At 48.6% G+C, this 24,376-nt stretch overlaps 1 protein-coding gene across 1 annotated transcript; it reads right to left on the bottom strand.

Moving 5' to 3' along the window:
* Nucleotides 1-57: 57 nt before the first annotated feature.
* FFAR4 (free fatty acid receptor 4) lies at nt 58-24,002 on the bottom strand. The gene is made up of 3 exons (XM_066238917.1): nt 23,285-24,002; nt 11,628-11,756; nt 58-2,314 (listed from the first exon to the last, which is right to left on the bottom strand). Exons 1-3 carry the CDS (start codon nt 23,849-23,851, stop codon nt 1,925-1,927), a joined length of 1,086 nt encoding a protein of 361 aa, XP_066095014.1. The 5' UTR covers nt 23,852-24,002; the 3' UTR covers nt 58-1,924.
* Nucleotides 24,003-24,376: the final 374 nt, after the last annotated feature.

Below are 24,376 nucleotides of genomic sequence, written 5' to 3'. Positions count from 1 at the left end.
TTTTTCTCTCTCTGGTTCTTTATGACCTTTGGCCTAGTATAGTGCCTAATCTCCATTAACGACCAGGGCTTCTCCCAACTTCCTGAAAAAGGGTGTTCCCTATTAACCCAGGAAGGCCTTAACTGCCAGCCTGGAGGAGGCACTCAGGCTAAACCAGCTGGTGAGTGAGTGGAGGCTAGGGCAGGCCAGTGAGCCCAAAGCCCCGGTCAGCCTTGGATCCGTGAAGGGGGCAGGATGGCTGGCTCATCCAGCTGCTTTTGAGAGGTATGAGTCTGGGTCAGCTCTAGTGAATGCCCCTTCCCCCACCCCCACCCCCACTGTCCCAGTCCTTCACTGATTCTAGCACTTAATTTCTTTCTTATTTCAGATGTGGCCAAAATGTTGAAGGAGAGGAGGGCTTGGGCTCCCCTGAGGGCATTGGAACATGAGGTCTGGAGGAAGCTCACAGCTCCCTTACCTGGACCTGGAGCATGCGGGAAAGGCACGGTGGGCGGGGGTGAACCCCAGGGTCCTGTACTACCAGCAGTACTTGTGAGCATTACTGTATGATGGCATGCAGAGCCATTTGCCTCAGTTTCCCAGGAGTTCCCAGGAACCTCAGCTTCTCAACTTGAAAAGGAATTGGGCTTTGGTACCAGAGTCTTTAAGTCAAAATCCAGTTAGATATATATAAGCTGTGTGATTTGAGCTGATTGCATGGCTACACTGAGCCTCACTCTTCTCTTGTGAAAAATGGGGAAACAGTATCTGCCTGTTAGGATTTAAGAGACCACATAGGAGCTGTGCAGACACAAGTGATGCCCAGAGGTGGGGAAGGACCCTCTTACTCTGAGCGGAGATCTCTGCCTGGTGCTGGCATATCAAGGACCTATGGGGGCTCCTGGGTCCTCCACCCCAATGTGCTTGGTCTCCCACCAAGGCAGGAAACAGGTGATCATGTATAGGAAAGCCCTACCTGTCATCATACAGAACAGGTAGGTTCCTCAGCTTCGGTGTGACAACCCCAGAGACCCATAGATAGCCATACATCAGGCGACAAAAAATGATCAAGCCTGGGCTTGGAAAGCCAAGAGTTATTTGAGGCTTATGTAACTGAAATCTCAGGGAGATCCATGTGGAGAGTAGGTAACTGGATGCAGGGATGTGGAGTGTGGGCCTGAAGGTACAACGCGGAATCATCAGATTGTGTTTACAGGCCTGTGGTTCTATGAAATATCCAGCCAGTGTCAGGCTACAAATCTAGAAGTCACCCTCAAACCCTCTCTTTTCCTCATATTCTACATCTTGTCCATCGATAAAGCGTGTTTGCTCCACCTTCTCAAAGTATGTCCAAAGATCATTTCTCACAACCCCCCCCCCAAATATTGGAGTCATCTTATCTTCTCTGATTTCATGACACATTTTCTAAGGGAGTTCATGGCATTTCTTACAAATGATAAAAAAAAAAAAAAGTCACCTTTAATTGGTCCTGAGAAATTCCTCACGCATTATTGACATTAACAAACGACAGAGAGGCCTCGCAAGTCCAGACTAGAGACCTAGAGTGGCCCTGACCCTTCAAAGAAATCCGAGTTCTGGACCAGTTCCAAGAATTGCTTCAGAAACCAGAAGGGTGTGGCTTTATATGTAAGAGATGTGATTGTTGAACAGTTATAAATAAAAATTTATTAAATTCAATCATTACAAACACACTGAAAAAGTTCATATTTAAAGAAATCCAAAACAAAATCCTTTTTTAAAGGATAAAATTCTTATACTGACTGATCACCCCTTTTAATTTACTGATGCCATAAATGTATTTGCATAGGTCACATTTTTCCGAATAGCAGGGTACTCTGGTGTGACAGTCCTGGAAACGAACTCCTTTGAAAACACACTGTGGCTTGCCAGGGAGTGACAAACTCGACCTCTAGAGAAAAATCAATTAGCTGGAGATAATAGACAGGTCATTTCTCCTGAGAGACGTGTCTGTAAACATGGCTCCCTTCTCTGGGAAGAAGATGCCGCGAAAAATTTTCCTCCATTCATTCCTAAACAGTGACATGTTGTAGAGAATGGGGTTGAGAGCCGAGTTGGCGAAGGTAAAGGCCACCACCCAAAAGAAGAGGGACGGCCAGATGACCAGGTCGCGCTTGAAATTCTGGACCAGGATGAGGAGGATGGTGATGATGATGGGGCTCCACATGATGAAGAAGGAGATCATGAGCAGGAAGAGCGTGCGGAAGAGCCGGAAGTCCTGCTGCGACACGCGGATCTGGTGGCTCTCCGAGTACGCCAGGCTCACCGTCAGCCTCCTCCGGGACGCCTTGGTGATCTGCAGGGACACAGAACCGCCACAGCCACAGTTTACCGCAGGGCGTCAGGGAGTTTTTTTTTTGTTTTTTTTAATTAAAAAAAAATTTTAATTTATTCATTTTAGAGGAGAGAGAAGGGAGAGAGAGAGAGAAGGTGGGGAGGAGCTGGAAGCATCAACTCCCATATGTGCCTTGACCAGGCAAGCCCAGGGTTTCGAACCGGCGACCTCAGCATTTCCAGGTCGACGCTTTATCCACTGTGCCACCACAGGTCAGGCAAATCAGGGAGTTTTGATTCAGGAGGAGCACAGCACTCCAGATTGGAATCTGCTGCCTCCGCGGCACTGGGACTATTTTGTGCAGGGAGAGCCCCCTTTTTAAATGTTTGTCCCCCCCCCTTATGTGTGCTGAAGAAATGGGGTGGCAGGGAATCATCCACCTCGTAAACGGAGTTGATGAGGGGACACGAAAGACCTGAAGTGGGTAGTGTGGAAGAGACAGGAGAACAGGAGCACATTGCTTTGGGCTAAATGGGTCCTTCCCCCAAATTCATACATTAAAACCTAACCCCCAAGGTGATGCTAGTAGGAGGGGGGGGCCTTTGGGACATGATTAGATTATAGAGAGGGAACCCTCCTGAGTGGGGTTAGTGCCTTTGAGAAAGAAACAAAAGGATTTAAAAAAATACAAATTGGCAGTTACAGAATAGTCATGGGAATGTAGTCAATGATATTGTAATAATTATGTATGGTGCCAGGTGGGTACTAGACATCGGAGGGATCACTTTTTAAGTTACATAAATGTCTAACCACTATGCTGTACATGTAAAAAACTAATATAATATTGTATATCAACTGTAATTTTTAAAATTTAAATTAAATATGAAAAGAGGCCTGAGAGAGCTCCCTGGGCACTTCCGCCCTGTGAGGACACGGTGAGAGGTCAGTAGCCTGCAGCCTGGAAGGGGGCTCTCTCCAGGACCCCACGTGCTGGCGCCCTGACCTGGGACTTTCGGCCTCCAGAACTATGACAAGTACATTTCTATTGTTCATAAGCCACCAGTCTGTGGCACTTTGTTATGGTAGTCCAAAGAGACTGAGACCCACATCTTCCCTGTTGTCCTTTTTTCGGAAAAAGCTAAGTATTGACTGTAAAAAACAAGATGTGCTGAAGATGCAAACTTCAACAATACGCTACCCTAAGGAGTGTAGGCGGGGCCGAGGTCCCGCATCTGTCCCCCACGCCTGCGTGCTGCTGCTGCTGAGGTCCGAGTACCGCACGTTGAGTAGCGGGGCTGACGGCTGACACCGCCCCTTCATTGTATAGGTGAAGAAATAGCGCCTGCAGGAGAGTTTAGCCGAACTACTTTGAAAATAGGAGCTTTGGAAGTGTTCACTTCAAGTAAAAAAAAAAACCACAAAAGCTGAATCTGAGAGAGAGAGAAAGTGGCGCTGCCATCGAAGTGTGACTCCCAGGCGCAGGCTGATGGCCCGGCTGGGTGGGTCTGACCTCCCAGTGGCTGGAAAGAGCCCAGAGCTCAGGCGCAGGCTGCCTGGGGGTATAGACAGCATCCTGCCTTCCTACGTAATTCTAATTGTCCTTTAAACACAGTCAACAGGCAGAAGGCCTGCTGTCTCCTATCACTTGCTCAGCTTTGATGATACCCAGAGCACTGGGGCTTGTGATGGTGGATAGGGGAGGGGACAAATGGTGCACAGCTAGTCCAGGATGTGATAGGGCACTGCACGTGTTAGCCAGACATGTTTTGTTCCAGCCTGGCACCTCTGTTCCCAGGGAGATCAAATTCAGAATGTCTTGGCCAAATTCATGGTTCTCAATAACTCCCATTTGCTCAGTCTGGCCCTGTGTCCTTCGCTGCAACCACACAGGGGGTACCTACATGTCTGTAGACTTTAATGGTCACAGATCTCATTAGCTTAGGCCCATTTCCCAAAGATTCTCAGATCTCAAGAGGGGAAGTAATTTGAAAGCAATTAGCATCTTTCACAGGTCGGGCAAGTTTAACTCCAAGATCCCAATGGCTTAAAATAGTCTCCTTAGAATACTTCTCACTAGCTAATTAAAAGGATACCTGTTTGTTTTATGATTAAATGCAACTGCTTCTTTGCTCCTGCGCAGCAGGTTAGGTCCACCTCTTGGTGATAGAGACCAGGGCAACAGAGGCCCGGTGAGCAGAGCCCTTTCTCCACCCACTCCGCAACAAGAACAGGAGGAATCAGGATCGCTGAGCTCTAGAAAGGGCTCCCTGTGTATAGGCACTGTGCTGTGCATTTTTTTTTTTTAATTTTTTTTCTTTTCTGCATTCTTCCGAAGCTGGAAACTGGGAGAGACAGTCAGACTCCCGCATGCGCCCGACCGGGATCCACCCAGCACGCCCACCAGGGGCGACGCTCTGCCCACTAGGGGGCGATGCTCTGCCCATCTGGTGCGTCGCTCTGCCGCGACCAGAGCCACTCTAGCGCCTGGGGCAGAGGCCAAGGAGCCATCCCCAGCGCCCGGGCCATCCTTGCTCCAGTGGAGCCCCAGCTGCGGGAGGGGAAGAAAGAGACAGAGAGGAAGGAGGGGGGGGGTGGAGAAGCAGATGGGCGCTTTTCCTGTGTGCCCTGGCCGGGAATCGAACCCGGGTCCCCCGCACGCCAGGCCAACGCTCTACCGCTGAGCCAACCGGCCAGGGCCTGCATTTTTAAAAAAAGAGTAAATTGTCATATTTCATCTCTATAGTCACTGGATTTTTACTATTATTCTCACTTCAGAGATGAGGATATTGAATCTCAGGCAATTTGAGCTCCTTGTTGCAGATTACTCCCCTGATGATACATGGTCCAAGCCCTCACCTGTGCAAATCCAGCTTCGCTGAGCTAAAGAAGAGCCACATCATCAAAGGCTCCAAAGGGCTGCCACCCTGTTCAGCCCTCCCCACTGCTGCCTGTTCTGCCAGGTGGGATGCTCTGGAGACACAACCTACCGTCTCAGACTCACATGCCTGAGGTCACGTTGGCACAACCAAATCTGTAAGCTACTGTATAGAAGCAAAGTTAGAATGTGTGTTCAGGTGAAAGCTGGTTAATCTGAGACTATTTTGGCCAACAAACCTGGGAGAGTAATAGCTGGGTAGGCTGGTAGGTGGGCAGGCTGCAAGGGAAATGCCACCACCTCTGTGTAGGACTGTCACTCGGTCCTAAGTGCAGCCTGGTGGGCACATAAGAAATGATTCCAGCCCTGGCTGGTTGGCTCAGCGGTAGAGCGTTGGCCTGGTGTGTGGGGGACCCGGGTTCGATTCCCGGCCAGGGCACATAGGAGAAGCGCCCATTTGCTTCTCCACCCCCCCCTCCTTCCTCTCTGTCTCTCTCTTCCCCTCCCACAGTCGGGGCTCCATTGGAGCAAAGATGGCCCGGGCGCTGGGGATGGCTCCTTGGCCTCTGCCCCAGGCGCTAGAGTGGCTCTGGTCACGGCAGAGCGACGCCCCAGACAGGCAGAGCATCGCCCCCTGGTGGGCAGAGCGTAGCCCCTGGTGGGCGTGCCGGGTGGATCCCGGTCGAGCGCATGCGGGAGTCTGTCTGACTGTCTCTCCCCATTTCCAGCTTCAGAAAAATACAAAAAATAAAAAAAACAGAAGGAAAAAAAAAAAAAAGAAAGAAATGATTCCAGACGCAGCCTCAGCAGCTGTGCTGCCCACATTGCTCTGCCAAGGAAGAGGGAGTCCCTGGTATAGTGTCTTATAATTTTTATTAAGTGAATGATGTTGATGGAAGTTTATATTTATTGAGCATTTACATGCCAGGTCTGGTACATATCAATCACTTGGTCTATCTCTTTAAATTCTCCCAACAATTCTGTGACATATGTACTTTGAGGATCCCCATTTTACAGATGAGGAAACCGAGGCTTAAAGAGGTTAAACAACTTAGCCAACGGTACCCAGAAGTTGCAGAGCTGGGCTTCAAACCTTGGCAGTCTGACTCCAGTCCATACTCTTAATCTTGAACTAGTTCCTTTTTACCCTCTTCTATCTCTGTCGAGGAAAGCCTCTGCCCGTCTATAACTCTAAGCCAGGGGTCCCCAAACTTTTTACACAGGGGCCAGTTCACTGTCCTTCAGACTGTTGGAGGGCCGGACTATAAAAAAACAACAACTATGAACAAATCCCTATGCACACTGCACATATCTTATTTTAAAGTAAAAAACAAAACAAAACGGGAACAAAGACAATATTTAAAATAAAGAATAAGTAAATTTAAATCAACAAACTGACCAGTATTTCAATGGGAACTATGCTCCTCTCACTGACCACCAATGAAAGAGGTGCCCCTTCCGGAAGTGCAGCGAGGGCCGGATAAATGGCCTCAGGGGGCCGCATGCAGCCCGCGGGCCGTAGTTTGGGGACCCCTGCTCTAAGCTCTAATGCCAAAAATTCTGGGAAGGCTTCCTGGTTCATCTCTTCTTGGCATCCTGCAGCGCTTTGTTTCAGGACGTTACATGGCACTCACTCGCCACATATACCATGTGATAGATGTTGAAGCATCATTCTTACCTCTGCGCCTCCAGCTCCCTGGGTGCTGGGCAGCCCTGCGGCTTCTGTGCCTGACAATGACTGTGAGCGGGCAGACAGAACGGGCTGACTCATGGGCCAAGTGGATAAGTGGTTGGGTCTTTTTTTAGCACTGACTGCTGCTACCATTTCCTTCCGTGCACAGTTCCCACAACTTGCAGAGAATGAGAAGGAAAATGGGCCTAACTGTTACCCAGGGTTTTAAATGTCCCTGGCATTGAGCAGAATGCTTGGTGAGCTTTTAGATTAAACTGAATGCTCAATTAACTTTTGATGATTAACTTAAATCCTTAAAACAAGGCTACGGACTAGGTTCTGTCATGATCCCCTTTGGAGGACAAGAAACAGAGGTGCTCAGAGGCGAAGAGACTTGAGCAAAAGCCTCGCGGTCAGTGGGGGATGTGTCCCTCAAGGGGAGGCCCCTGAGTTCATCACCAGACACACTGCTGCGGGGAGAGGACAGCGCTTCGGGAATGTGGTCTATGGCCACCTGTATCAGGCACCTGGCACTTAAGCCTCTGCACCTGCTTGGGCCCACATTCAAACACTGGTTCTGTGGGCTGAGGGAGGCCCATGAAGCCCCCCTTTCCATACACTCCCCAGGTGATTCTTGCTCACTCAGCTCTGAGAACTACTGATCTAGGACAACAGCCTTGACGTTTTCCCCGGACCTTTGAAGAGAATCACTTTCTAACTTGTTTGAGACTCGTGGCCTTCCTCTGACGCCCGTGAGGGAAAGTCTGCACCCCACGCCCGTGGCCACTCCGTGCCAGCAGACCATGGTTGCTGACGGGTGGGTGCAGGGAGAGGCCGCTCCCCACTGACACGGCTCAGGTCCCCGGGTGCTGGGGCTCCTTGGCGGCTGCTTGGTCAATCAGCAACCTCCTGATTAGAATCAGCAGACAATATCCTCCGTCTTTCCGGAGAACCCACCTCCCTTTCCATCATCAGCAAACAGGCTGCAAAGCTGGGAAATGAGGGTCAGGCATGGACAAAGGGCTGGCATGTTCACTACCTGACATCTGTTTTGCTGAAACAGGTTCTGTTCCTTGGTTAAGCTCTGAGATAGAAAAGCGTTTCCCAACTTTAAGCCACAGACTTACTCCCATGCAGTAAGTATTTATTGAGCCCCTACTAGGTGCTAAGCACTCTTATAGGTGCTGAATATACAGCAAGAAGCAAGGGAGCCCTGCCCACTTTGCACTTCCATTCTAGTGTGTAGTAGGGAAATAGGGAGGAGGAACAAGAAACATAAACCGTCACAAAGGGTAGGAGCATCTCATCTTGCCATGGCAACGGTTGCTGGGTGACCTGGTAAACCAAGCCCCAACAGCATTGCCCGCCTAATCGAAGGTACTTGGGAGTGGCCGGGAGACTATTCCTCTGGGAACTGCTGATTGGAAAAGCCACTGAAGATGTATCTCATGGCTGAGTCATGAAGGAAAAGGAAACGGAGTAGGCAGAGGGTGGAGAAGGCCACTGCCCTAAGCACCTGAAGTGGCCCTGAAGGAAAGGGCCCTGTCCCGGAGTATGAATATCTTCAGAGGGAGAGAGGGGAATACTACGAGGGCCTGCCCAGACCCTTCATCCTCCTGGCAGCAACTTACCTACGTCCAAGTTACCAGGCTGCCAAACCCACAGGTGCAATGTGAGGACAAATGTTATAGCCCTCCTGGAAAATGGGCAACAGTTTTGCTAGTGAGTAGGAAATAATTTTTTTATAAGTCTTATATTTGTATTAATGTTGTGATGTGCTTTCTCACCCCAAATTTATTTATTGATTTTACAGAGATAAGAAGGGGGAGGGAGAGAGAGAGAGAGAGAGAGAGATCAATCTATTCCTGTATGTGCCCGGACCAGGAATTGAACCCACAACCTTAGAGTATTGGGATGACACTCAAACCAATCAAGCTATCCAGCTAGAGCTAATGTTGTGATTTTTAAAACATTATATCAGGACTCTCATTTTGTTATTATGTTAAACAATCCTCTGAGTCCCATTTAGCTCCAGAGAAAACAGAAGCCTATATTAGTTAAATGACTTGCCTAAAGTCACACAGTAAGAAAGCCTGGACTAGAACTTGGGTCTTATGACTCTTCATCCAGTGACTTTCTCACTGCCCAGGAGGAGAAGGTATTGTGGACCCTTTCGGTGCCTTACTCATTCAATGAGTTTTTATTCAATACTTACAATGGATAATCCAGGCCCCTGTTCTAAGCACAGGGCTATAACAGTAAACAAAGTCTTTGTCTTCATGGAGCTTGCTTTCTAATGGAAAGCACCCAGGGGTCGTCAAACTTTTTATAAAAACTGCCCACTTTTGCAGTGCTGGTCAACCTGGTCCCTACCGTGCAACCAAACAGCGCCACGATTGGCCCATCATGAAAGCTGGAACGCCCACTAGTGGGTGGTAGGGACCAGGTCTACCAGCACTGCAAAAGTGGGCGGTTTTTATAAAAAGTTTGACGACCCCTGGATGATATACAAATAAATATACATAAATGGAATATGACAGGGGTTGTAAGTGCTCTGAAGGGAAGTAAATAAAGAGAACTAAAGAATAATGGGGAGTCTCTCTAGGAAACAGCCTTTTGAATAGAGATGTAAATGAAGGAGAGGAATGCCCCACACCAGAGTTTTGGAAAGAGAGATCCAGTAAAAGAAATGGCAGGTGCAAAGGTCCCAAGGCAGCAGTGTGTTGGCATGTGTGAGGAACAGCTACAAGGCCAACATGGACACAAGAGAGGGGGAAAGATGAGCTGAGACAGGCAAGCAGGGGCCAGATCCCATAGAGCCTTAAGGAGATGTCCTCTTATCCAATTTATTGCTTTCCAGATACTTTGTATATAAACCCATGACCAGCCTTCAGTTCCTCTGCTGGCAGACCCCAGGACAGCTCCTGGATGAAACAGAGTATCTATCACCACTCACAGTTGTGAAATAGTGCCCTGAAGAATGGGTCAAAGATATAATTTAGATCCTATCACTTTTTATACACCTCCCCCAACTCAACAGAGCTCTTGGGATCTTTCAGAATGTTTCCAGGTGGGCCCTTGCCTGAAAATAAAAGATGAAGGGGTGAAGGGCTGGATGGGAAACGTTTCCACAGAATGAGCCAGTCCCTCCTCAGCAGGTGGCTGAGAGGCCTGAGACATGAGTGGAAGCCGAAGACTAGAGCTTTCTCCACTTCTAAGGAACTCCGGGGTCAGACTACCTTATACTGGGTTTAAATTCTGATACTGCTGCTTATGAGCTGTGTGACCTCTCTGTACCCTGGTTTCCTCACCTGTCATTCTTAGTAGGATTAAATGAGTTAGTTCCTAACACACTAGCAACACTACATAAATACTCGTTAAATAATTTTTTTTAAATAATTTTAAATTACTTCTATATTTCCACATCTTTGTACCCTCTATATTTCTCTTTCTTTCCCCCTCACTTGAATTCTCTTAACACAACGATGACAGCTGACACATAACACCAGCACATGCCAGGTCCTACTGCAAGCACTTTACAGAATAAATCTTACCAGTACTGGCCTCATACCCTTGAAAATCTGAGATAAGGGAATCTTTTAAAGGAGGATCGGAAGTCAACTGGTGGTGGACAGTCTAGGGAACAACATGGGAAGGCCATCTCCCACAGGACCCAGGCATTAGCAGGCCAAGATGGAGGTTGGCCTGGCTTTGGGTTTTGAGCATCAAATATGGTGACATCCTCAGCTACAAAGAAAGGGCCATAAAAGTGGTCAGACAGCAAGCGGGACCTGCAGGGCCCTACTTCAATATCCTTGTTTGCCAGATGACCCATTACATGCTATAAAACCAAGATTTAACAACTGTAACCCTCTGAGAGAACGGGCTCTCTCTCGGGCAGGAAACAGGCCGGCAGGCCTTTCTCTTGGCCCCATAACTGCTGCTCTGAAGGCAGAGACCATGTCCTGTTTCAGCCCACTTTTGAAAGGCACATTTCCGGGGATCAGGGGCAGCAAACAAAAGGTGACTGGTGGCAGCTTTGGGTAAAGTTCTGTTTCTGGGAGCTGCTTTGGGAGTGTGATTAGTTTGCAGCTGTGCGTGTATGCTAGGTGTGCTGTTTCATATGTACATTATACTTCAATAAAAAGTTTTACATATATATTCTCTATCACTACATTGCTCTGTGGGATAGGGAAACAATGAACACAATCCAAAAGCTCATAAAATAAATTGTGTCACAGCCGTGTGACAGAAAACAATCAAGTCATTAAAAAGAATGAGGTGGAGACAAAGGAGCTGAAACGGGAAGATGTTATGATACAGTGTTAAGTGAAAAAAGGAGGTTAAGAAATAGATACTATTATCTCAAATCTGAAAATAAAAGTTAGGTTGAACCATAACAAATAGTTGATACTTGATCATTTTATGTGGTTTATCACATATATAGCATAAAAGTATATATATATATGTAAATTTATTTTTAAAAATAACCTGAAAAAACATACTATAAATTGTTAGCAATAGAGATAGAGTAGATTTTTAGTTTCTGTGTTACACATTTTTATATTTCTTTAATTTTTTGTAATACACTTATATTTAGTGATTAGTGAAAAATAATACCAATTATAGAGGTATAACTTTTTTTGCAGGGGGGGTAGAGCTGGGCAGTGAAGCAGAATCAGACTGGCATGAATATTAAGATAACTTCTGACCCAGAAATGCTAAGATTCCACCTGAAATACCCCAGAGCAGAGTGAAGGTCGGCTGTGGTCTGGAAGCAAACGTACCTGTAAAATTTTGGAGTAACTGATCACAATGAGCAGTCCCGGCACCAAGAAGTTCAAAGTAACAAATGACACATCCCAGGAGATTTCTCCGGCAACGGTGGGCCAAACCAGTGTGCAAATCAGAATTTCCTAGTCACAAAAAGGAAAAGATCATTTAAATGCTGGCTGCTTATTTGGTCTTTAGCTCAGTCCCAGTTGGAGATTACCTGGCACTGTTACACTGTTGGGTTAGCCCAGTGGTTGGCAAACCATGGCTCGTGAGCCACGTGCGGCTCTTTGGCCCCTTGAGTTTTTAGCAAAGGCCAGCTTAGAAGTACCCTAATTAAGTTAATAACAATGTTTAAGTTTAAAAAAATTTGGCTCTCCACTTTATGAATTTGACTCCAAAGGCAAGGGAAGTGAAGGCAAAGATAAATGAATGGGACTACATCAGACTAAGAAGCTTTTGCACAGTAAGAGAAACTGACAACAAAACAGACAGCCAACTAAATGGGAAATGATATTTTCAAACAACACCTCAGATAAGGGCCTACTATCCAAAATATACAAAGAACTCATAAAACTCAACAACAAACAAACAATCCAATAAAAAAAATGGGAAGAGGACATGAACAGACATTTCTCCCAGGAAGAAATACAAATGGCCAACAGATATATGAAAAGATGCTCATCTTCATTAGCTATTAGAGAAATGCAAATCAAAACTACAATGAGATACCACCTCACACCTGTTAGATTAGCTATCATCAACAAGACAGGTAATAGCAAGTGTTGGAGAGGCTGTGGAGAAAAAGGAACCCTTATCCACTGTTGGTGGAAATGTAAAGTAGTTCAACCATTATGGAAGAAAGTATGGGGGTTCTTCAAAAAATTAAGAATAGAGCTACCATATGACCCAGCAATCCCTCTACTGGGTATCTACCCCCATAACTCAAACACACTGGTACGTAAAGACACATGCAGCCCCATGTTCATCGCATCATTATTCACAATGGCCAAGACATGGAAACAACCAAAAAGCCCTTCAATAAAGGATTGGATAAAGAAGATGTTGTACATACACACTATGGAATACTACTCAGCCATAAGAAATGATGACATCGGATCATTTACAACAACATGGATGGACCTTGATAACATTATACCGAGTGAAATAAGTAAATAAGAAAAAAACTAAGAACTGTAGGATTCCATACATAGGTGGGACATAAAAATGAGACTCAGAGACATGGACAAGAGTGTGAGGGTTATGGGGGGGAAGGCAAAGGGGGGAGGGAAGGGGCACAAAGAAAACCAGATAGAAGGTGACGGAAGACAATTTGACTTTGGGTGATGGGTATGCAACATAATCAAATGTCAAAATAACCTGGAGATGTTTTCTCTGAACCTATGTACCCTGATTGATCAATGTCACCCCATTAAAATTAATAATAAAGGAGAAAAATGTTTGGCTCTCAAAAGAAATTTCAAGTGTTGTACTGTTGATATTCGGCTCTGCTGACTAATGAGTTTGCCGACCACTGGGTTAGTCACACTATCACACAACAGACATGACAAGAAATCCCAGAATCCCTCCCAGTGCCCATACAACCCCACTTATAAACTATTTGCCTCTGGTTTAGGAATAACCTTAATTATTATTCCCATTCTCCCGGGGAGGCAACTGGGCCTCAGGGTCACAGGCTGGTAAGAGCTAGAGTCAGTGCCCAGGCATGACTCCAGGTCCAGTGCTTTTTCCACTTCGCTGGACTGAGCAGCAAAGAGCTTTTGTGCCTTCTTCTCCCAAGCCCTTCATTTTACAGGTGAAAAACTGACCCCTGAAGGGTTTCATGGGTCGGAAGTGGCATGCTACACACAAGCATATCTAAACAGGAGCAAGGTTTTTATGCAAGCACACTGTGTATGCTCGAGGCAACAGGGTCCCTGGTAAGGCACGCAGTGTTCATTTGGGGGATGTTCAAACATCTACACAGTGCCCCGCTGCATCAGAAAAGGGCGTGGTTTATCCCAAGACAATGCTGGTGCCCAGACTCAGGAGCTCTGTCCTCATGCACCTCTCCCGCAGAGGAGCACACTGCAGCCTCGGGCCAAGGCGCAAACATACTATCAGCTCAAGAAGTAAAGAAGGCCCTGGCCGGTTGGCTCAGCGGTAGAGCGTCGGCCTGGCGTGCGGGGGACCAGGGTTCGATTCCCAGCCAGGGCACATAGGAGAAGCGCCCATTTGCTTCTCCACCCCCCCCCTTCCTCTCTGTCTCTCTCTTCCCCTCCCGCAGCCAAGGCTCCATTGGAGCAAAGATGGCCCGGGTGCTGGGGATGGCTCCTTGGCCTCTGCCCAAGGCACTAGAATGGCTCTGGTCGTGGCAGAGCGTTGCCCCCTGGTGGGCAGAGTGTCGCCCCTGGTGGGCATGCCCGGGTGGATCCCAGTCGGGCGCATGCGGGAGTCTGTCTGACTGTCTCTCCCCGTTTCCAGCTTCAGGAAAAAAAAAAAAAAAAGAAGTAAAGAAGAGTCGGAAGGTTTGTGACCTTGCTGCTACCATTATGTTGTGGTCAATTCAAATATTTGGCACTAATACAAAATCCTAAACAGTAGGACTTTACTGAATAATTATTAAGAGAGATGCTGCAACAATTTCTTCTGATGAATAAATAGGTCAATAAGAGTCCTATCTATCTATCTGTCTGTCTGTCCGACCATCCATCCATCTATTCATCCCTCCTCCCAAACATAAATGACTTCTGTCTACTTGACTATGGGGACAGAATTATTTGGAAAACAAGCTGCCCTTCTAGACATGTAGACTTTTAACTTAAAAGTCCCCAAACTATGGCCCGCAGGCCGCATGCAGCCCCCTAAGGCCATTTATTCGGGCCCCCGCTGCACTTCCAGAAGGGGCACCTCTTTCATTGGTGGTCAGTGAGAGGAGCACTGTATGTGGCGGCCCTCCAGCGGTCTGAGGGACAGTGAACTGGCCCCCTGTGTAAAAAGCTTGGGGACCCCTGCTAAGAGCCCATTTGTGTAAAAAGACCACATTACTGATTTTTGTGGTGAACAAGGCTTCTTAACCAATGTCCAGGGGAAATATTATCATCCACAGCACCATTCATTCATTCAATATTTATTGAGTGATATACTAGCTAAAGGCAAAGAATTTCTACCATTTTCCAACATGTATAATTAGGTGGTCAAACTAAAAATACAGTCAAATAGTTCCTTCTCCTATTTAGTATTAACAAAGCACTTGCCTGTGCCAGGCAACCATTTATATACATTATCTCATTGAGTGTTCACAACAATCTTATTGAAGTGCACTACTATTATCTCCATTACACAGAAGAGGAAATTAAGGCTTAGAAACAACCTCCTAAAATAAGTCTGTTACACGAAAGATGTCGTTCTTTATAATCCTACAATATTTTCCCTAAAAACTTAAGACCTACCAAGAAGACTCTAAGGGCCCTGGCCGTTTGGCTCAGTGGTAGAGTGTCGGCCTGGCGTGCAGAAGTCCCGGGTTCAATTCCCGGCCAGGGCACACAGGAGAAGCGCCCATCTGCTTCTCCACCCCTCCCCCTCTCCTTCCTCTCTGTCTCTCTCTTCCCCTCCGGCAGCCAAGGCTCCATTGGAGCAAAGATGGCCCAGGCACTGGGGATGGCTCTGTGGCCTCTGCCTCAGGCCCTAGAATAGCTCTGATTGCGGCAGAGCAACGCCCCAAGATGGGCAGAGCATTGCCCCCTAGTGGGCGTGCCGGGTGGATCCCGGTCGGGCTCATGCGGGAGTCTGTCTGACTGTCTCTCCCCGTTTCCAGCTTCAGAAAAGTACAAAAAAAAAAAAAAGAAAAAAAAGAAAAAAGAAGAAGACTCTAAGGCTAGTCGAGCAGAGAAGAATTATTTAATTATATCTGTACCTTGAAAGGGTAGGGGGCTGAGAATGTTGCTTCCTTTTCCTATTTTGTTTGAATGGCTCACAAATGCACTGGGCATTCCAAAAACTTGTTCCTCCATCCCCATCCCCACTGTCCACACCTGATGGGAGAAAGTTTATTAGATCTTTCTACATTTTGGATACTGGAAAGAAACTTATGCCTCTCAAGAATCTTCTGAATATTGGCAGCGGTGGCCACAGAGCTTTAGAGAATCCACGCAACCTTTGCTGGTACTCAGCCCCGCCACCACGGGCCCCTCATCTTACTACACTGGCGAGCAGCATGTGCCGACAGATATGCTGAAATACTAATCGGGAGAAACAGGTTCCAACCCTGAGTGTGACTTGATCTCTAACTCCTATGCTTGTATAGGAAGGGCAGAAAAACAGACAACCCCAGAACATTTCTTAAAATTCCCAAGAGGCCCCAAGTCTTTTCAAAAGGCTTCTCTAGAATGTTTGCCAAAATCTCCTCAGGCTTAACAAGATTTTGTATGTATGTGTAATGACACTAGATGGCACTTTTAAGTTTCTTTCATTTTTCTGGCTTGAGTTATTTAAATTTTCTATAATCTGTCTATATTAGTTTTATTAGAGTGAAAAAAAATGGCTAGTAAAAGTTAATTCTTAAGAGAAGTGATGATCAAACATGAAACATAGATGTCCCTGATAGCTAAGCAAAACTAACCGGCTATTTTTTCTTTGTCTTTCTTTTTTTTTAGGTGAGAGGAAGGGAGATAGTGAAATAGACTCCCTCATGCCCCCACCAGGATCTACCAGCACCCTCCTGTCTGGGGCTGATGCTTGAATCAGCTGCGCCTGAGGCTGAAGCTTGGACCTCAGACTAACTGGACCAGTCGAGCTATCCTCAGCGCCCGGGGCCATAGTCAAACCAATCGAGCCACTTGCTGTGGGAGGGGAAGAGAGAGAGAAGGGGGAGAGGGAGGTGGAGAGAAGCAGATGGTCATTTCTCCTGTGTGCCCGGAGCAGGAATCAATCCTGGGATGTCCATATGCAGGGCACACACTCTATCCACTAAGCCACCAGCCACGGCCACCAGGTAGTTTTTCAACAAAGACAATGAACCTGACCCAGGAAGCCTCTAACTTCCAGGTCTGATGAAAACACTCTTTCTCCTTTGATTTGTGGCACCCACTCCTGGCACAGAGCTTGAAAGTAAGTAAGATAAGAACTCTGCACAACACCCCACACAGAGGCTAAGAGTGGGGCTGGTCTGTATGGACTAAAAGGACTGATTTTTATGCTCTCTAGAAAGATTTACATGGCATCATTGATGAAATGCAGTGTTTATTCCCATTTAAAAATATTTTTTTAAAAAAACAAGCACCAGGCCCACAGTCGGAGATCTAACTTGGCGTTGTAATTTTGTTTCTGTGGGAAAATCTATCTGAAGTTGTTTTGATGCTAGGTGGCTTATAGGAGTTTGGCAGGGAGTCAAATCTGGAAGATGGGGACATGAGCATTATAATATTCTCTGCACATTTGAGATGTTTCCCAATTCTTTTTCTAAGTGAAAGGAGGGGAGATAGTGGGACAGACTCCTGCATGCACCCCAGCCGGGATCCACACTGGCAACCCCTGTCAGGGGCTGAAGCTTGAGTACCAAGCTATTTTTAGCACCTGAGGCTGAAGCACTCGGACCAATTAAGCCACTGTCTGCAGGAGGGGAAGAGAGAAAGGAGGGGGAGAAGGAGGAGAGAGAAGCAGATGGTCACTTCTCCTGTGTGCCCTGACCGGGAATCAAACCCAGGAGGACCATATGCTGGGCTGATGTTCTATCCACTGAGCCAACTTGCCAGGGCCTGTTTCCTGATTTTAAAAAGGAAATTTGGAAATTCAAAGTGCTAGGCCTGCTTTGTTACTGAGCTATGGAAGTAAAGCTGGCTGAGTCAACAGCCGTGTCCTATAATTCATTTGTTCGACCACTTTATGACCCAAGCCATGGTGGCTAAGCCACTGTGAGGCCACAGTGAGCAAGAGGTTGGTCTTGGCCCTTAAGGAGGCTACAATGCAATCATGAAGGAAGAGGCTCTAGGAAAACTCAGTGCTGAGCAGGGAGCCAGAAACATCCCGAGATCTACAGGACGGGGAAAGTGGAGTCACCCGGCAAGGCTGCATCCTGTGTCAGCTTGTCTGAAAGGGTGGGCTTCCGCCAGGGGAAGAGAAAGGTCAGACTCAGTGCCAGGACCAGAAGGGCTGAAGGCAAGAAGCCATGTACGACATGGTTAAGTGTGGGTCAGGGTGACTTGCGTCCTTCCCCGCCCAACCTCCTCTCTTCCCTGGCACTCCCACTCATTTCCATTGGCTTCTTTTTTGCAGATGATGCTGAAATCTACTCTTTCCAGCCCAGTCTTCTCCAGAATCGCAGACCCACCCCAATGCCCCAGGACATCTCTGCAGGATGCCTCACAGGCACATCCCAGGCCCCGTGGGTTCCACCCCCTGCCCTGCAGCCACTGGCTCAGGGTGGGGCTCGGAGCTGCCCTTCCGCAAGCTGCCAGACACCTGAGTATATATACCAGCCTTCTGCCTCCTTCCTTCTCTCTCCCCACTCAGAGAGCCTTTCAGTTCTGCCTAAAACCAACCGACCCACCCACATATCTCGTTCCCACTGGCCCATCTCTCCCTCAAGGGGTGTACCTGGCCCTTCTCCAGCTAGCCCCTGACAGCCCTTCTAGCATAATCTCTTGCGGACTGTGGGCTCTTTGCTGGCCCTGTAATGTTCCTTCAGTCCCCCACATCCTTGTCTGGCTAATTGCCTCTCCTCTTCACACTCTGGTAGATATCCTTCTGTCCTAAGAAGACTCCCCTGTGGGTAGGGACACCTATCTACAAGCAGCGCTCGAACGCTGCCCCCCTCCACCACCCACCACTGCTGGACTTGCATGCGATTTCCTGTCAGCTTCTCTAACGATTCTTCTGGAACAGCACCGGGGACCCCCTTGTAAATCATTCTTCCTGCCTCACCTCTTCAAACAAAAAATAGAAGACTTCAAGGTCTTTTTCAGGAACCGGGAATCCTACTTAGATATCTTCTCTCCTATCAGCTTCCCAATAGAAAAGGAAATATCAGTGCCAGAGATGGATTTACTTTCTCTGTCTTAAAAGCATCCTACAACATTAACAAAGGCAAGCAAGCAGTGTTTGTCTCCTCGGCCAACCCACACTCAGTAGAGACACGAAGGCTTTATTGGCCTGGTATTAAATCAGAGCGCGTGTAGAGGCAGAGCGACCAAGGGCTCCTAAGGAAATGTAAACTCAGGAAAATGACACCAGGACGAACAGACTGACCCCAAGCTAAAATCCAGTTCTATCTTTTGCCTGCTCTGTTACTTTTAGGCATTTCTATGTCCAGGAAATAAACAGAAGGACTCCTTCCTACTCGTGGGACTGAATTGTGTCAGGGTCTGGGACCATCTGTGCACCTCCTTCAAGAGAACAGTGTCTTGGTCATGTGACTCATGGAGAAGGCAGGGGAGGAGTGCTCAGTAAATGTTTGTAGACTAAATGGACAGCACATCTCAGCCAGGGTGGACAGTCCTCCCCACCTGCCGGTGAGAGCCAACGCCCAGCTGGGGCCACAGCACACATAGGCAGGAATCCGCTGGAACAGGCTGAACTGACCTGGCTGAGATGTCTGAGTTACTAGGATGTGTCCACCCTCCTAAAACGGCAGTCTATTATTTTACAGCATTCAGAAGAATTATATTGTTTGAAGAATGTTTAAAATATTTATAACCAAAGATAAAGAAACTAATCATAGCTGGCAATTCTTGAATGCTTAACTGGGTCTGTGCCAAATGTTGGCCCATTTACTGAACATTAGTCCCCATGACAATCCTATAAAGTTAATATCTGTTATCAAGCCCACTTTGTAAATGGAGAGAGAGGGAGGGACAGACAGACAGGACCACTCGCTTCTCTCACACAGCTCCTAAATGGCAGAGATGGTCAGAACATTTGACTCCAAGTGCACACTCATAATACCAAAGTATGCAGCATTTTCTGTAATATCTATTATTTCATCCTCCCTTCAGGGAAGTTTTAGAGAATCTGGTCACCCACTGCTGGGCATCCACTGCCTAGATGAACAAAGGTGATTGTGTTTCTGATTTTGTGGGATTAGGGGGTGGGGAGTCCGGATAAGCAGAAAGCTCCCTGGCCAGCGCTCCTTCAGGGGAGAGAGCCAGCTTGTGCTCAGGGTTTGTTAGTTCATCCTCTCTGCCCACAGTTTGGGTAGGAAAATGTCCCCCATCCAAAACGTCCACATTTTGTGTCCAAGTGGGAGGGGGCAGGCCAAAAGTACAGCCAGGAAGTGAGGAGTCAAGGACTGAGACAACAAACCTTTACTAATTTTAATATGAGACTCAGTTCAGTCTAGACTAGATATTTCTCTGTCTCTTCTTCAATGCCCCCCCCCTCCCATTTCTCTTTCTTTTCAACTTGTTTCTTAAACCACTGAGCCTGTCTGTTCACCTGTAGAATGAGATGTTCCCTGCATGCTCAGGTCACAGCCTTTGAGGATCCAGGGTTTTTTTCTGTTGGCTTACTGGCAGGTGTATGTGTGTTTGTTGGGGGTGGGGTGGGGCATAACACAAAGGGGAGAAGACAAAGATGATGGGGAGCTGGAAAGGACTGTGAAGTTTTCATTACAAGCTAGCTCTCCTCACCTCCACTAATTTCCAGAAACAGAGCTCCCGTAGCCAACTCGCCTGGCCCCCAATCTTCTGAGGTGCTGTGTGGGCCCATTCTCTCCCTGTGGCTTTGCCCAAATCCCTGTCCTATCACTCTGAAGACCAAGAGGAGTTTGTGTGCCTTGCTCTAGGGCAGGGGTCCCCAAACTACGGCCAGTGGGCCACATGCGGCCCCCTGGCCATTTATCCGGCCCCTGCTACACTTCCGGAAGGGGCACCTTTTTCATTGGTGGTCAGTGAGAGGAGCACATATCACTTGTTACGGCTAGCAGTGACAAATATGGAACCGGATATTGACCATCTCATTAGCCAAAGCAGGCCCATAGTTCCCATTGAAATACTGGTCAGCTTGTTGATTTAAATTTACTTGTTCTTTATTTTAAATATTGTATTTGTTCCTGTTTTTTTTTTTAACTTTAAAATAAGATATGTGCAGTGTGCATAGGGATTTGTTCATAGTTTTTTTTTTATAGTCCGGCTCTCCAACGGTCTGAGGGACAGTGAACTGGCCCCGTGTGTAAAAAGTTTGGGGACCCCTGCTCTAGGGAGACAGAGGGAAAGCCACCAAAACACACATCCCCATAGAAGCACCTTGCAATACAACTCTGGTCATTCCGGAATTGGAATGCAGAGGGCTTGGACCACATATAGATGCCCCGCCAGTAAATACAAAGTAGAAAGACACGGAAGTTCCCCCATCTGTATGAAGACCTTGCTCAAACTACTATCAATGTCCATGTTGGCAAGCAGTTTTAGTCTGGGCTTTTGGCCTAGAGGTGACAATAGCCTTATTTATTTATTTATTTATTTATTTTTAGCATTATTTGACAGGAAAGTAAGACTGTACCTACAACAATTGTGAAAAAGAGAGGCACAAGATACACGTCTAGAAACAAGATACTCTTAAGATACATTTTATTTGATCCTTAATTTCTAAATGCCATTTTTTTTCTGTAAGAAAAAAAAGGGGGAGAAATTCTTCCAAGTTCTATGAAAAATACAGAAATGCTGTAACTCAGTGACAGAATAACTTTTTGAAACATCAGAAGACTGATGGTGGAAGGCCAGCTCCAAGTTGATCCAGTTGCTTTGGAGTGAGGCACAGGTGGTCTGGGATGAGGCCGGACCCTTCACTTGTTTGAGAGCATCTATGTGACTCACCTTGAGTCTTAGGTATCTGGGCAGGAGAGGACAAGCCTGTCCACTAAGCTAGGGTCCTTGCTGTTCCCACGCCAATGTCACTCACACACCAAGTCAGCTAATCCCAGCTTTCAGACCCCACCTCCACCGCACGCTTAAAGAAACATGCCACAGGCTTACGTATTCTTTGATCAAGCGCCACAGGCCTGAGACACTTCCTACTTGTTAGCCACAAAACAAAACAAACAGGCAAAACCCCACAATGCATTCCATACAAGAAATAAATATTAGGAAAGAGACCTTTAGGATTGATTTGAGTTAAAAAGGAAAAAGATACTGCTTACATTGGGTGAAGACTTCACCCCCAATAAAAGGCCTGTGTGACAGATTGATCAGAGGTGACCCCCAAGAAGCCCACCGCTGTGTCCAGGCTCTGGAAGACACACCCAGGGAGGCATCCCTGGTCAGACTGCCTTCATCTTCGAAGCTCCAAAGCCTTCTTTCAGGTGACTTCTCATCCACCCCTCACTCTCCCTCCCCCGCTGTCTTCCTGCCTTCCCACCCACTCTGGCCACTGCTGCACACAGCGCTCTTGGGGACTGTGGTTTGTGTCAGGCTTGCTCAGAGTGCCCCACACTCTCTCTTAGGTCTTAGGGCCGGAGTTGAGCGTGGTGCCCAGAATAAAGCCGAGCGACCTCTGTAGGAAAAGGTGTGTGTGTGGGGGGGGGGGAGAGCAGACCTTCTTTAAGACTGAGTCTGGAGTGAGGACTCACACCTTCCTTTCCATAAGGTGCAGACCTAAGTCTTTTCCCTGCCCCTCTCCGAAAGGTGCGAAAGGACTCAGACCTGGGGGATGAGAGACAGAACCGCGGGTCACTGTCCTCCACCCTGCCCTCCCCCCCGCCCGAGCCAGGGCCGGTGTCGCGGAGTGAACCACCGCTCGCCAACCCGGCAGCGGCGCCGTAACTAGCAACGCAAACAGACCCGCGCTCGCGATTCTGGAACGCGGACTAGGGTGGACCCGAACTAACGTCACAAGCTGTCCGCAGAACCTTTTCTGGATCGTGGACCGTTCCCCCACTCCATGATCCCAACGACAACCGGGAGGCGTGATGCTCAGAACACAGCTCACCCGCCCGCCTCTGGAGTCTGCGGACACTGCGGGTGTCCAGGGTATTCGGAAGCCACCCGTCACCCAAGATTCCCAGGGTCAGATCGACCCTGTGGACCAGTCTAATCCTTCCGTCTTCCGCTTGGAAAAACTGAGGCTCCAGGAGGGGAAATCACAATCCCTCTGGAGGCAGCATTGGGTTTGGGGACCCCTAAATCTCTACTCCCCTCTCTCTCCCGCCCGTCCACACGCACCTGCCCTCGGGGGCTCCGAGCAGGACCCGCGCGCGGCCCGCACGGAATCCGCAGAGCGCGAGCTCAGCGCCTCCGGGCGCTAAGGTTACACCTCGAGCAAGTTACTCTCCTGCCTCGGTTTCCTCAGCGTTAAAGTGGGTGTGATAAGAGTGCTGTCGCACCCGGCGAGGAAGCAGACTTTAAAATAATGTGAGTAGCCACTCCGAATCCCCGAAGTTCCGTCTGGCTGGCTGTTAAGTCGCCTGTTATTTCATCAACTCTGCAATAGAGTCAGTGCAATTGACAGGCATTTTTGGGGACTCCACTTATACAGTTTTGGTGGGCGTTTACGGGACCCACGTGGCAGCGTTGTAGCGAAATTTAAGAGATAAAACTTCACAGAGCCAGGCACAGCGTCTAGACACAACGGTTAAGTGCAACAAACGGCCCATTATTGTTGCTGTTAACCTTCCTCCCCGGTTCCCGTTCCCGTCGGGTCCCCGCCGGCCAGCCCCCCGGGCCAGACGCCCCGCGCTCACCTGGTCGGAGCCGGGAAGCCGCTGCGAGACGACGAGGAAGAAGACGCAGAGGGGCAGCGCGGCGAGCGCCGAGTAGCCCCAGATGAGGGCGAGCAGCGCCGCCCGCGCCCGCGGCCCCGGGCCCCGCACGCCGCGCTGCAGGCGCACGATGCACACCATGCGCTCCAAGCTGACGGCAGCCAGCGTGAGGATGGTGACGCTGCCGCTCAGGCTCATCACGTAGAAGAGCAGATGGCAGACGACCGGGCCCAGCACCCAGGCCTCCGTCCAGCGCACGGCCAACACGAGCGGGATGGCGCTGGTGAAGAGCAGGTCGGCGCAGAAAAGGTTGAGCACCAGGCAGGCGGTGGTGCCGCGGCGCCGTCGGCGCGCCACCAGCACCAAAGCACCCATGTTGCCCAGCAGCGACACCACAAAGATGAGCGACAACACCACGGTCTCCACGACGCTCAGCGCCAGCCGGTGGTCGCCCTTGACTTCAGAGAAGAAGGGGAAGAAGGTGCGGTTGGCCTGCTCGGGGCTGCGCCGGGGCCCAGTGCCCGCCGCCTGTGCGCAATTAAGGGACATGCCCGGCGCCTGGCGGCCCGCAGCTGTCTGCGAGCGCGCTCATCTGGGAGGTGACTGAGCGCCAAGGCAGAGAAAGAGGGAGGGAAGCTGTTGCGACAGCTCCCCTCTGACCCCCTCCGCCCCGAGGAGCGCCGGCGCTGGGCGTAGTGAGCTGAGCCCTGGGCGCGCGGGAACGAGGAAGTGCCAGGCGACAGAGGCTGGAAACACCCCTCCCAGAGGGAGGCGGTGGCCTAGGCAAAGATTTCACGCCCACCGGCAACTTGAGGAGCGCCCGAGGGGTCCGAGAAACCCCACCACTTGAACCCTCAGAACCCCTGAGGGGCCTCTCCAGCCTCTTTCACCCTCCAGGGGCACCCATAAGCTTTTAACCCACTGATTTAGCTACAATTCATGTAGGAGTGTCAGAGCTGGACTTTGGAGATCATTTTGACCTGTGATGTTCAGGCTTCACCATAGAAGCCCCGAATCTGAGAGTAAATCCCCAAAACACCTTGCAATGGACCCAGATTTTTTTGAGGGGCTGAT

The sequence above is a fragment of the Saccopteryx bilineata genome, chromosome 7 (assembly GCF_036850765.1).
Source record: "Saccopteryx bilineata isolate mSacBil1 chromosome 7, mSacBil1_pri_phased_curated, whole genome shotgun sequence".
Lineage (NCBI taxonomy): Eukaryota > Metazoa > Chordata > Mammalia > Chiroptera > Emballonuridae > Saccopteryx > Saccopteryx bilineata.
This window is presented reverse-complemented; position numbering and strand designations above follow the sequence as displayed.